The sequence below is a fragment of the Quercus robur genome, chromosome 8, assembly GCF_932294415.1.
Source record: "Quercus robur chromosome 8, dhQueRobu3.1, whole genome shotgun sequence".
In the NCBI taxonomy this organism is placed as follows: Eukaryota; Viridiplantae; Streptophyta; class Magnoliopsida; order Fagales; family Fagaceae; genus Quercus; species Quercus robur.
Genome location: NC_065541.1, coordinates 9496632 through 9509414, shown reverse-complemented (window position 1 = coordinate 9509414; position 12783 = coordinate 9496632). Strand labels below are relative to the sequence as shown.

Here is a 12783-nt window from a genome sequence, read left to right as displayed (position 1 = left end):
AGACCTATGTGATTCGTGATGACACCCAAAACGTGACAATGACCCTTGCTCCCAAATCTAGTTTTGCTTTACATACACCAATACTTTATGTTATGTCGTTTTGATGCTGAGTTTTTGCCAAAAAGCATATGCCCTTCATCTTGAGTTTAATTTCACAAATGCCAGTTCCATCTCAATTTATTACTTAATACTAACATGTCAAGTGGTTTGTATATATTCTTTGATTTGCCAACACGTTTTGCTTAGGAGGTTTTTTTTTTTTTTTTTTTTTTTTTTTTGAGAAAGTTTTTGCTTAGGAGTTGAGGTTGGAAAACTGGACTAATGTTATTTTAAGACAGGGTAATGTTCTTATCAAAAAAAAAAAAAAAAAAAGAAGAAGAAGAAGAAGAAAAAAGATAGGGTAATGCTAATGGTAAAATTAAGCAGCATTATTCTACCATTTCAGTCAAAAAAAAAAAAATTAAACAGCATTAATTAGCATTACTTAATTTTTAGCAAATGCTAAAAAAAAAATAAAAAATTAAAAGATAGAGGAAAGCCAAATGACACTTCCTTTAAAGTATTCCACTTGAGGTTTGTATAAAAAATTTGAATATCTATATTTTGAAAATTGAAAATTCCATTAGGGTAGTTATTATATGAGAGAGTACAAATTTATTATCATAACTGTAGTTAGTAAAATATAGTACATGTATAGTATGATAAGTCTACATATGGATATAATTTGATATCTTTAAGAAAAATACATTTTAAAAATTTGCTAGAAAAATACAAAAACAAAGAAATAACGTTACGTGTATAATATGTTTATTATTAAAAAATTCGCCACTAAAAATACGGAAACATTTGTCATATACTTTTTTTGAAACAAGTACAATAATTTTTTTTTTTTTTTTTTTTTTTTTTTTTTTTTTTTTTTTATAAACCAAACAATTCATTCATTCATTCATTAATATGTAAAAAATCTTGATACAAAGCATCCATAGTAGGTGGTGGAGAGTCTTCCAACCAATACATTTCATCACTAATATTCCTAGCGTGTTGAGCTAAAGAATGTGCAACCATACTACTACCTCTTTTAATGCAACTGATTGAAGCATATTGCAGCCCACAAATAAGGTTTTGGATGTCTTCAAAAATGTGTCCCAGCAAGGAGTTGTTCTCTGCAGAGCATGATATTGCATTCATCACCAATGTATTATCCCCTTCAATGACCAACCTTGAAAAACCAGCTTCAATGGAGAACTCAACAACACTCCTACACGCCACAGCTTTAGCTTCCGCACTGTTATCAACAAAAGGACCCTTGACCGACATCCTAGCCATCACCTCACCCTTTTCATTGGGGATAATTACCCCAAATCCAGAGTAGTTCAGATCAGAAAAGGTTACTGCATCAAAATTCAACTTATAGACTAATGGAGGTGGAGGTTGCCAAGAAGTTCTAGCAGATGCCATGCCTGGTATAGCTAGCTGAACCTGTGATTTTTTGTACTTATCGAGGTAGTCCATTGCTCTTTTATTCAACCACCTTGGATCCATCATCTGTCCTCCATGCACCACCTTATTTCTTTGATTTCATATAAGCCATGATTGAACAAGAAACAACTCAAAATCTGCATTAGATAACCTGTTAAAAAGAAATTCAAATAACTGAATAACATCACATTGGTTAGTTGAACACTTTTGCAGATTGATTGAACTTCCTGCCCACACATCTTGAGTAGCACCACACTCCTATATAGCATAAATAGTAGATTTCGGAAGAGATTTGCAGCAATGACACACCAAATCTAATATGATTTTTCTTCAAGCTAGGTTGACACAAGTTGGTAAAATTTCATGGCAGGCCCTCTATCCAAAAACCTTAATTTTATTAGGCACCAGTAACTTCCACAACTTCTTCCAAACCTGCAAACCGCCATGACCCCTTGAACTTTTTGCCTAATCCTCTTTTTGCATCACCCTTCTTGCTATATGATACTCGAACCTGACTGAATGCACTCCCTTCCTATTATGCAACCACACCATAGAATCAGGTACTTGACTATGGCTCAAATGTATTTTGCAAATAGCTCCAGCATCCTCCCTATGGAAATAAGACATGATAACATCACGCCTCTAGTAGTGTGATACTGAATCAATAAGCTTGGACACTAGCCACTCCTCACTTTCCTCCTGAGCTAGATGAAGAACGAAAATTCTCAACAATTTAATTTAACATAATCTACTTAAAATAATTTCAATAGACATTAACAATAACATTAATATTCACTAAAAGCTAATAATTGAATTATTACAATCATCTTCTCAACTAGAAAAAAAAAAAAAAAAAAAAAAAAAGAAAAAAAAAAAAAAAAAGGAATTATTACAATCATTTATAGCTATATTTTATGAATTATTTAATCATTTATTGCCATTTTTGGGAATTGTAACAAAGTGTTAAGTGTTTCACTATTTTAAGGGCTATTTTTTAGGAGTTATTTAATCATTTGCTACAACAACATTATTTCTTTAGCATTTTATCATCATTTAAGCTTGTATGTACTATGTAACTGCCCTTTGTTAGTTTTGTGCGTAACAAAAGCAAATGAAACTTTAAATTCCAAAATAACACATACTTTTATGTACAATTGAAAACAAAATAGTATATGTGAGTTTTATTAATGGTTACATATGTACGCAAAACACTTACACGTAATTACTAACTATGATAGTATCTTTTTTTGAGAATCACTATGATAGTATCTTTACAAACATTAAAAATAAATAAAATAAAAGTATGTCGTTTAGCCTATAAATTTGGAAGTGAGACATTTCATGAAATCTCATATAAAGTTGATGTAATTTACTAAAATTATCTTTATTCTTTACCGCCAAAAAAAGTCCCACCAACCAAACTCTCAGTACGCTCCTCTGCATCCAGCCAAAATCTTGACTTGGAGTCTTGAACTACTTGAAAAGTTGAAAGCAACTCAATCTATTCCTTAACCTTTTTTTTTGAGAATGAATCTATTCCTTACCTAATAAAAGAACAATAAACAAAATTAAGGGTAAATTTAATTTGTTTTATTGTTTACCAACCCACTCTGTACCACATTAAAAGTTTTTTAGATGGGTAAAAAGTAAAAGGCATCATAGTGTTTAACCCAATTCGTCAGCGCCACGCTATGCTTTTCATTGCCGGGCTTAAAATGTGGAATTGGTCCCACAAAATTGACCCACTTTGATAATTAGTCCTCTCATGTGGTCCCTATATAGTGGCCAATGGATAGGTAAGTATTAAATATCATACCAGAAAAATAAATTAATTATTAACTAATTGTATGAATTATTTGTCTTATTATCAATTGGATTTTGTTAATGTGTGTCCTAAAAGCATTCACGGTAGTGGAGTTAAAAATTTGGCTTTTTAGCTCTATCAAAAGTTACTTTATCTATTTTACCTACACACATGTTGCAGTAGTGGATCTATTTTAGCTTTCAACACAATAAAATAATATAAACATCATAATAAAATAATACAACTACTACAATAAAATAATATATCCCACTACAAAAAAAAAAAAAAAAAAAAACATACACAGAACCGGCCACAACCACCTCTACCATCAGCCACACCCACAACCACACCCAACACCACCACCACCACCACCAGTACACAGTAGGCACAAAAAAAAAAAAAAAAAAAAACCCCCAAATCTCCAATTTTTTTCCTTATCCCAGACCAAACAAAATAAAAAATCACTAGAAACCCACCCAATTGGTGAGCAAGCACTCCGATCGGCGACGTGGGTCTAGTGAAGCAGCTCTGATGCCGACGTGGGTCTGGTGAAGCAACACTGATGTCGGCGTGGGTCTGGTGAAGTAGCACTAATCGGCGAGCAAGCATTGAGGCGATCTGAGAGAGATGGGCGGCTGGGACGGCATTGGTCTGGGATAGCGGTGGGTCGAGCTTTGACTCGGATGGCGTCGGTCTGAGAGCTTGAGCTTGAGAGATGGTGAGTTTCAGGTGAGATGGTGAGAGTGAGCTTGAGAGTTTCAGAGAGGTGAGAGCTTGAGAGATGAGAGTTTGAGAGAAATTTCAGATGGGAGCTTGAGAGTGACACAGAGAGAGGATGGTGAGATGAGAATAAAAGAAATGAAAAAAAATAAACAAAGCAGTATTATTTTAATCCGGGGGTGAATAAAAAATTAATTTTTTTTTAGATGTGCACTGTAGCAGTTTAGCTAAAAATTATACCTATGCCTCCACTGCTGCATGACCCTTTTTGGTATTTTGGTGGAGCTAAAATAGCATTATAGCTATTTAACTCCACTACTACAAATGCTCTAAGGGCACACAATAATTTTCATTTTTAGAAAAAATTTTCTTGAAAATTGAAAAAGTATTCCCAAGAAAATATTTCCAAAAATAAATGGTTTAATGTGTAAGGGCACACATTAAGCGGACCTTTATTAATTTACATATGTATTCGCATTTGGCAACTATTGATAATAATTAAAAACAGCTTTGGATGGGATGGGACTCCTTAAAACACTCTTTCTCCTAAAAAAGAAAAAACTCCTTTGAGTCAATTTATTAACTATTGAATTAAGCTTGAGTTTTAATTTAAAACCCAATTGATTAAGAAATAAGCTTTGAACGAAGCAAAGCTTGGGTTGATATTTCCATAAACACTTGAGTTTTCATGATTAATTATGCTCAATCTCATACTCACTCCGTCTCACTTTATTTGTCCTGTTTGAAAAGTTAAACATTTTAAGGGAGCGTCATTTATTGTCTTGTTTGCCTTATAAAAATGTATAAGTTTACAAAACTACTATTAAATAAATTTATCAGCTTTTTTTAAAAGGAGTTATTCTTAATGAGGCTTAGGAGTATAATAGGAACATTAGTAAACTAATAACTTTTATTTTTAGAAACATGACAATATTTTAGGACATTCTAAAATGGAATAGAGGACAAACAAAGTGGGACGGAGGAAGTAGAAAATTTTGTTAAAATTGCATCTTTTAAGGGTAATATGTATTAAGAAAGGTAGAAACATAGGTTTCTTAATTTAAAATTTAAATATACTTAATGAATTTCATAAGGGAGTTTAAACTTATTTACAATATTGAATAGAAACTTAAATATAAGAATTGAGCTTAACATTAAGCTCAAAATCCATACAAAATTAAAAGCCAATGAAAATAACCTCATAGTTTAAGATCCTTTAGAATTTTATTTTTTTAACATAGCTTCACTATATACTTTTTAAAATCATATTTATTTATTTTGAAATGATTTGATTTTTTTTTAACTTTATTTTAAATTTGGAGAAGTCAAATTTAATAGTTTTCGAAGTTAATTGATATCATTGTGCATCCTTAGCATTATAACCACTTTATAAGTATAAGTTCTTATTGAATGAGAGCAAAACCTCTCTAAAAGGAAGTTTTACAAACATATTATACTTCGATTAAATTATAATAAAATTTATATATCTAATAAAAAAATGGATAAAGTTTAGTTACAAAAATTAGTTGTAACCTTACTAAGTATCTTTTTATTAAATGTAAATTTTGATAAATTTACTATTAGATTATATCCCATTCTTATATTTTCCATGCAAAATTTTTAGGAAATTAAAAATCAATAGCTATATTATCAATAAATTTTTTAAATTGCAAGTTTTTGTAATTTAAAATTATGTATAAAATATAAATTTATAGATTATATAATAATAATTATCTGATTGACACAAAATTTGAAACGTGTATTAAGAGCGTAAAAAACATGCAATTTAGTTATTAGATTTTCAAAATATATAGTAATATTTATTTTATTAAATAAAATTGTAATTTTAAATAATAACAAATTTTGTAACTAAATTTTGTCATAACAAAATTAATTCATAGAATTATTTTATACTTAAAAAATGATCTAAAATAACTAAAGGAGATGCTGATCCAATCCAAACTCTTTGTTTTTGTTTGACTGTGGGAGTGTTCTCTCCTAACTACTACTCAGCACCGGTCAAAATTGTCAAAACCAGCAAGCAGCAAACCTTACAAAAAGTCACACACGCTCAGATACAGTGTCATATTCGTAAATAAGCCTGGAAACACAGGGCATCACAGAATCAAATATTTTCCAGACAATCACATATAGTCTAAAGTGGGCCCCACTTAGTCCGTCCTTTTTTTCTCTGCACACACACACTCTCTTTCTCTTTCTCTCTGTCCTTTGTTGGCTTCTAAAAAACCAAGTTCTATCACTCACTCTTTTACTCTGTCCCTCACAAACACTGAGGCCAAAGCGCCTTAGATCTGAAACCCACAAACCCCAATAACTCTTAGCTCCAAAGAAACCATCTTTGGGACCTGGGTAAGCATTTTCTCAGCTCAAGCTCTCAACTTTTTCACTCTTTGCTCACAAAATGTAGCTCTTTAATGTGCCACTCTGTGAAATCTTATTTTAATTGCTGTTTTGGTTTCTGGGTCGTGTTTATCTTGATCCAGAACAGAGAAAGAGAGATCTGGGTAAAAGCTCTTGTTGTTCTTGATTGTGTGAATGTAGGATTTGTGATTAATGGTTGATGATAAAGTTTTCTTTTTTGTCTTTTGGGGGTGGTGAAAATATGGGTTTTGGGATGTAAATGCTTGGATTTGAAGTGAATTTCTAGTGATTGTGTTGGTGGGTTTGTAATAAGTTGTAACTTTGCTTGAGCTTGAGATCTTCTTCTGCTTGAAAGTTTGTTTCTTGGTTGATGGAGCCTGTGATTTTGGATTTGGTGTAATTTAACTTGGTTAACTAAGTAGGTTTGAGTGGATGACGATAAGAAAATGTGGGAATGTGAAAGAAATTGTCCTTTGTGGGTAATTGTGTGATCAGGGAATACTTGATCGTTTCATTCTTGAGGTCAATGTAAGATGAAACTTCAATTTATGAACACCTTAAAGGTTTAAACTAACAGGTGAAATGAGGTTGTTGTTTTGTTGGGTCCAGAATGATGTACTGTTTTATGTGGTTTTTGTGATCTGTGCTGGGAACTTTACTTTTGTGCGGAACTTCATCGCCGAGGGCTGAAGAAAGGGCGTTAAGAGTTTTAATTTTTTTATTTATAATCTCAGAATTAGACAAATAAGTGTGTTTCTTTAATGAAAGTTTTTAATCACCAATTTGGAGCCATCATTGATCTCTTTATAAGGGTTGAGTACAGTTTCCTGTCTTATTGGCTCCTTTATTTAATTTCTTTGTGATTAAGCTTACTCTTGAGCATTCCTACTGACTAGTTTTCTGTCTTTATGACTGATGCAGACAGTTGTGTATGTTGTCCACTTAAGTGGTCCTTCTTGCTCGTCAATAAGGTTTGCAGATTTGGTTTTATGTTTCTTATGTACTTTCTTGATCCTGCATAAAAAATTATGAAATGGCTTTATGTTCCTTAGACTCTTTGTAATGCAGGTTGGGTTGTAGTGTTGACGTGAATGGCGGTGACAGATGCGCAAAATCCCCTTCTTGGAGAAACCACATGTGGTTCTTTGCTGCAGAAACTGCAGGTACATTTGTTTGCCTCATCTTGACTGCTAGCCTGTGTTTACTGCTTATGTATGTGGTCTATGAAAATTGGCTTACAAATCAGTCTGTCATTTGCTGCAGCAAATATGGGATGAGGTTGGGGAAAGTGATGAGGAAAGAGACAAGATGCTTCTTCAGTTAGAGCAGGATTGCTTGGACGTATACAAGAGGAAGGTTGAACAGGCTGCAAAGTCTAGAGCACTGCTTCTTCAGGCCTTGTCAGATGCCAAACTTGAACTTTCCAGTCTTCTATCAGCCCTTGGAGAGAAAAGTTTCGCTGGAATTGTGAGTAATTATAAAACTCATGCTTAGATTGGCTAGATTATTTTAGGAAGTGAAAGTAATTTCTATGGTGATGCGTATCAATGCTACAATTTACCATATGTTGACAGATGGTGCTGGTTTTCCAATGAATTTATTTGGTTTAATTATACTTACAAAAAAATAATAATAATTGCAGCCCGATAAGACTTCAGGAACTATCAAGGAACAGCTTGCAGCTATAGCACCAGCACTTGAACAGTTGTGGAAACAAAAAGAGGAGAGAATTAAGGAGTTTTCTGATGTACAGTCACAGATTCAAAAGATATGTGGAGAAATTGCTGGGACCTTGAACCTTAGCGATCAGGCAGGGACTCCTGCTGTTGACGAAGCTGACCTATCCCTGAAAAGGTTAGATGAATATCATGGCCAACTTCAAGAACTTCAAAAGGAAAAGGTAAAACTTTTAGATTAATGAATAATGCATAACTTGATGACTGTTTTGACAACTGCATTGAGTTCATGATTGTTAATCGGTTATTTTATTTGGCAGAGTGAGAGGTTGCACAAGGTTCTTGAATTTGTGAGCACTGTCCATGATCTTTGTGCTGTCCTTGGAATGGACTTCTTCAGTACTGTTACCGAGGTTCATCCAAGCTTAAATGACTCTACAAGTGTCCAATCCAAAAGCATTAGCAATGATACTCTATCTAGGCTGGCTAAGACAGTCTTAGCACTGAAAGAAGATAAGAAGCAGAGGCTCCACAAGGTAACTTGTTTACAGTCTCTCTCTCTCTTGGTTCTCTATATCTTTTCACTTTGGTTTTCATTATTGTTACTTGGTGATGCTGCGCATAGCCATATCTGCTACCAGATGTCACAAGTTCTTGAAAATTCAACCGATAGCAATACATGTATTTTTTACGTAGATTTTTGTACCTCAGGAAAAATGTTCCTTATATATAAAATTTGTACTTATTCAGCAAAAAAGGAGGCATAAAATCTGTCATGATGACCCTTTTTCTGATTTTCTGGATTTTCCCTAGAAGTTAATTTATTTTTTTGGGTGATTTAGACCATTTTTACTTGATACTTTCAAGAAATTGTATTGTCACATAATACATCTAGCAGAATGTAAACGTCTTGCTTCAGTGAGATGAATAAAACTGTTTAGTTTCATGTGAATGTTTTGTTATTGCTTGACATCTCATAGGGATGTAAACCACACATTCTCTCTCCCAGCAAGTAGTAATTGTCAGAGCAAGACTTAGGTATAATACTTAGGTGCTGTTCCTAAGGTTTCTCTTTTAAGATTCTGTCATGTGGATTTTTTTTCATGGGAATGAAGTGTATTTTTTAGTTAAGTAGCCACATGACTGAATTTTAAGAGAAGAATCTAAGGAATAACACCTCAGGTACTGTACCTAAGTTTTATCCTAATTGTCATTGTATAGCCATTTATAGAGAATTTTGCTTGATGTCAAAGGCGGGTGCTGGGTACATTCCCTTCAATGTTTCAGCCTCCTATTTTCCATGCTCCTGGATATTTTATGCATGCTTTGTTGCTTTAGATTTTGAATTGCTTGGTTTGCATATTCCAATAATTGATATAACTTGGGTATTTATTGCTACTCCACAGCTCCAAGAGTTGGCAACTCAACTAATTGATCTGTGGAATCTGATGGATACCCCCGTGGAAGAAAGGAGTTTATTTGACCATGTTACCTGCAACATATCTGCTTCAGTAGATGAAGTGACCGTTCCAGGGGCCCTTGCTCTAGATTTGATCGAGCAGGTATTTAAAGTCTGCCAAGTACATGGAACTGTAAGATTAAATAAATGATGGTGGTTCTGTTTACTCATTTTATTGTTATTTGTTATTAAGGCTGAGGTGGAAGTTGAAAGGCTTGATCAACTGAAAGCAAGTAGAATGAAGGAAATTGCTTTTAAGAAGCAAACAGAGCTTGAAGATATATTTGCCCATGCTCATATAGAAATAGATCCTGAGGCTGCTCGAGAAAAGATTATGGAACTTATTGACTCTGGTGATGTTGAACCTGCTGAATTACTGGCTGACATGGATAATCAGATAGCAAATGCGAAAGATGAGGCTCTCAGCAGAAAAGATATATTGGACAAGGTTGAGAAGTGGATGTCAGCCTGTGAAGAGGAGAGTTGGCTTGAAGACTACAATCGGGTATGTATAGTCTCTCTCTCTGGATTTTCTATGGTTCAACCACTGGAATTTGGACAAACAAGCTCAATAATGTAGTCCTCCACTCAACATAGCACCATGAGATTGAAATAATTTTGTTACACAATCACCCTTTTGGACTTCAAGGGGTTGAAATTTGTCATTATGACTTTGCACGTTTACAACTAATTCATAATTAGATTAATTTGTCTTACAATCCATTCCCAAATACTTACACCCATCCCTGCCTTTCCATAGTATTTAGTTGTTGAGAACAGAGTCAAGATCAGTGAAAAGGGAATGAGAAATTCATTTTGTTATTGAATGGCTATAAGAGTATAAGGCGAAATTCATTTTGTCATTGAATGGTTACAAGGGCAAAAAGTTAAATAATGTCAGTTATTGAGAAAGAATTGGCTATGACATCTTCAGTGCCCATATCAGCAAAGTAAATTCAAATTCATTTTGCATCAAAAATGTGTTTAAAGAGTTCCTTCACCAGTTTAGTTGAGATATCTTTACTCTAGATATTCAGATATTCTCTGGCACCCAGTAGGCCCATTTGAATAATAGCCTGCTTTTTAACAATATATAAACATGCAGTCCTGAATTTCTTAGGAAAAAAACACATCTGTTTATCACTGACTAGAGACCAGCAAAAATTGATCTTAATGGGAAGTGGATGAAGAAGATTATGGAATGAAGGTAGCAAATATTGTAGAAGTGAACTTCCTTGTGAGTGCTCTAAGTTTTGTTTATGTCATTGGTGAGTGTGGTGTTTTAAACTCTGACACTGCTTTGATGATACAGGATGAAAACAGGTACAATGCAAGCAGAGGCGCACACTTAAACCTCAAGCGTGCAGAAAAAGCCCGGATTTTGGTGAACAAAATTCCAGGTAAATGCTGAACCAGAGTACTACCAGAGTCATAGAGGCTCAGTTGAACTTGCAGTTTTTGTGTTTTGCAGAAGCTGAAATGCATGTGATGCCAATGAGCTCTGGTTCTCTCTCAAAAATGTGGGTGGGGATGAGGTTTGGGTTTAAAACCCATTGGGTGCATATGTAACTTAGCAATAAGAAAATAAAAAATAAAAACAAAAAAACAAAACAAAACAAAAGGAGAGATGAAAAGGAAAGAAAAGAAATGCATTGATGGATAGAATCTGTATGTGCATCTCAATGTGCCATGGTCTTTTACTGAGCCTGACATATTAATTTATTTAGCAATTGGTAGCAGGTCATAAGACTTCCTTATGAGCGATTTCGTTCGAAACCCTTATTTTACCTTAAGTGGGATATCACAAGACTCACAGTCACAAGCTTGTAGATTAGATGAGTAGATAGGTTAGACACTAAAATTAGATCATGAAGAGAATTTATTGTCTAGATATCTTTAATCTTCTCACTATATAAATTAATGTAGATCAGTTGGTGGGTCTGATGGAAATGAAATTATTATGCGGATTGACTTAAGATGTTAACTAGGTTTTTATGTGGACTCAATATGTTGCACTCCAAGACCTAGTTTCAGCCACTAATAAATGGCATAAGATGTAACAATTTATTTCTCCATATGAGCTCTGCTTGAATGCTATGTACCTTGAATATTCAATTAATTAGTTTTTGTGGATGTGCAGCACTCGTTGAGACATTGGTTACCAAAACTCGGGCATGGGAAGAAGAACGTGGCATACCATTTACTTATGATGGTGTTCCTCTTCTTGCCATGCTAGAGGAATATGCCATGCTCAGGCATGAACGAGAAGAAGAGAAACGGAAGATGAGGGTAAGTTTTGATTGATAGGAATGATTTAGTGGTGATTGACAATGAAATTGGTTCAAGCATGCACCCTGAATTGAACAGCGTAATGCCTAGCACAAGCTTTTAGCTAGAGCTGCTTTTCATTTATGATGTCTTTCGAATACTGAATGGGATCATAACCTTTGTGCTTTATAGGATCAGAAGAAGTTCCATGAGCAGCAAAATACAGAACAAGAAGCTATATTTGGTTCAAGGCCCAGCCCTGCTCGACCTGCTGGCACAAAGAAGGTAGTGGGTCCTCGTGCAAATGGTGGTGGTGGTGCCAATGGAACCCCCAGCAGACGGCTATCTCTTAATGCTCATCAAAATGGGTCCAGGTCAACAACAAAAGATGGAAAGCGGGATAATACTAGACCAGTTGCCCCTGTGAACTACGTTGCTATATCAAAAGAAGATGCTGCCTCCCACGTTTCTGGTTCTGACCCAGTTCCGGTTTCTCCATGATGATAATAAGAGATGGATAGAGAGAGTGAGAGTGAGAGAGAGAGAGAGAGAGACAGATCTGTAGGTTACTGATTACAACTTTGTCGTGTTACTGTTGTTACTACTTACTTACTAGTTTGTGCTGTAGGAATATGATCTATGAATCAATGAGTAAAATTGGAGATAAAACAAAACTGCTTGTAGCTTTGTATGTGATATTGACATTTGGAAGCTTTTTCAATCATGTTTCTCTAGTCTGTTCAAGTTTTGATCAATTGTAGCAATCATGGTGGATGTCTAAGTACACATTTGGCTCGGGGATAAAAGCTGCCAATGCTTTTTGTGCTGAGGATTTTCTGCTGCTCTTGCTTTCTTGATAAACTTTACTGGAATTCAAATGCATACCATACAAGCCTTAGGAACCAAGGAATCTATTACCTGCATAAAAGAACTAAAGCAAAGTGTGTTATATTTGGGCTTCACCGCTTCAGCACAGGCAAAGCTTTCTTTCACTG

General features: G+C 34.4%; 2 protein-coding genes across 2 annotated transcripts; one reads left to right on the top strand and one right to left on the bottom strand.

The window, feature by feature from the left end:
• Positions 1–942: 942 nt before the first annotated feature.
• On the bottom strand, positions 943–1512 carry LOC126695819 (uncharacterized). Its single transcript, XM_050392627.1, has one exon. The coding sequence runs from the start codon at positions 1510–1512 to the stop codon at positions 943–945; it is 570 nt and encodes a 189-aa protein (XP_050248584.1).
• A 4693-nt stretch (positions 1513–6205) lies between these two features.
• On the top strand, positions 6206–12512 carry LOC126694498 (65-kDa microtubule-associated protein 1-like). The gene is made up of 11 exons (XM_050390819.1): positions 6206–6373; positions 7307–7356; positions 7454–7548; positions 7649–7852; positions 8028–8285; positions 8382–8597; positions 9468–9623; positions 9714–10025; positions 10833–10920; positions 11661–11809; positions 11981–12512. The coding sequence occupies exons 3-11, from the start codon at positions 7477–7479 to the stop codon at positions 12287–12289; spliced, it is 1764 nt and encodes a 587-aa protein (XP_050246776.1). The 5' UTR covers positions 6206–6373; positions 7307–7356; positions 7454–7476; the 3' UTR covers positions 12290–12512.
• The last annotated feature ends 271 nt before the right edge of the window (positions 12513–12783 follow it).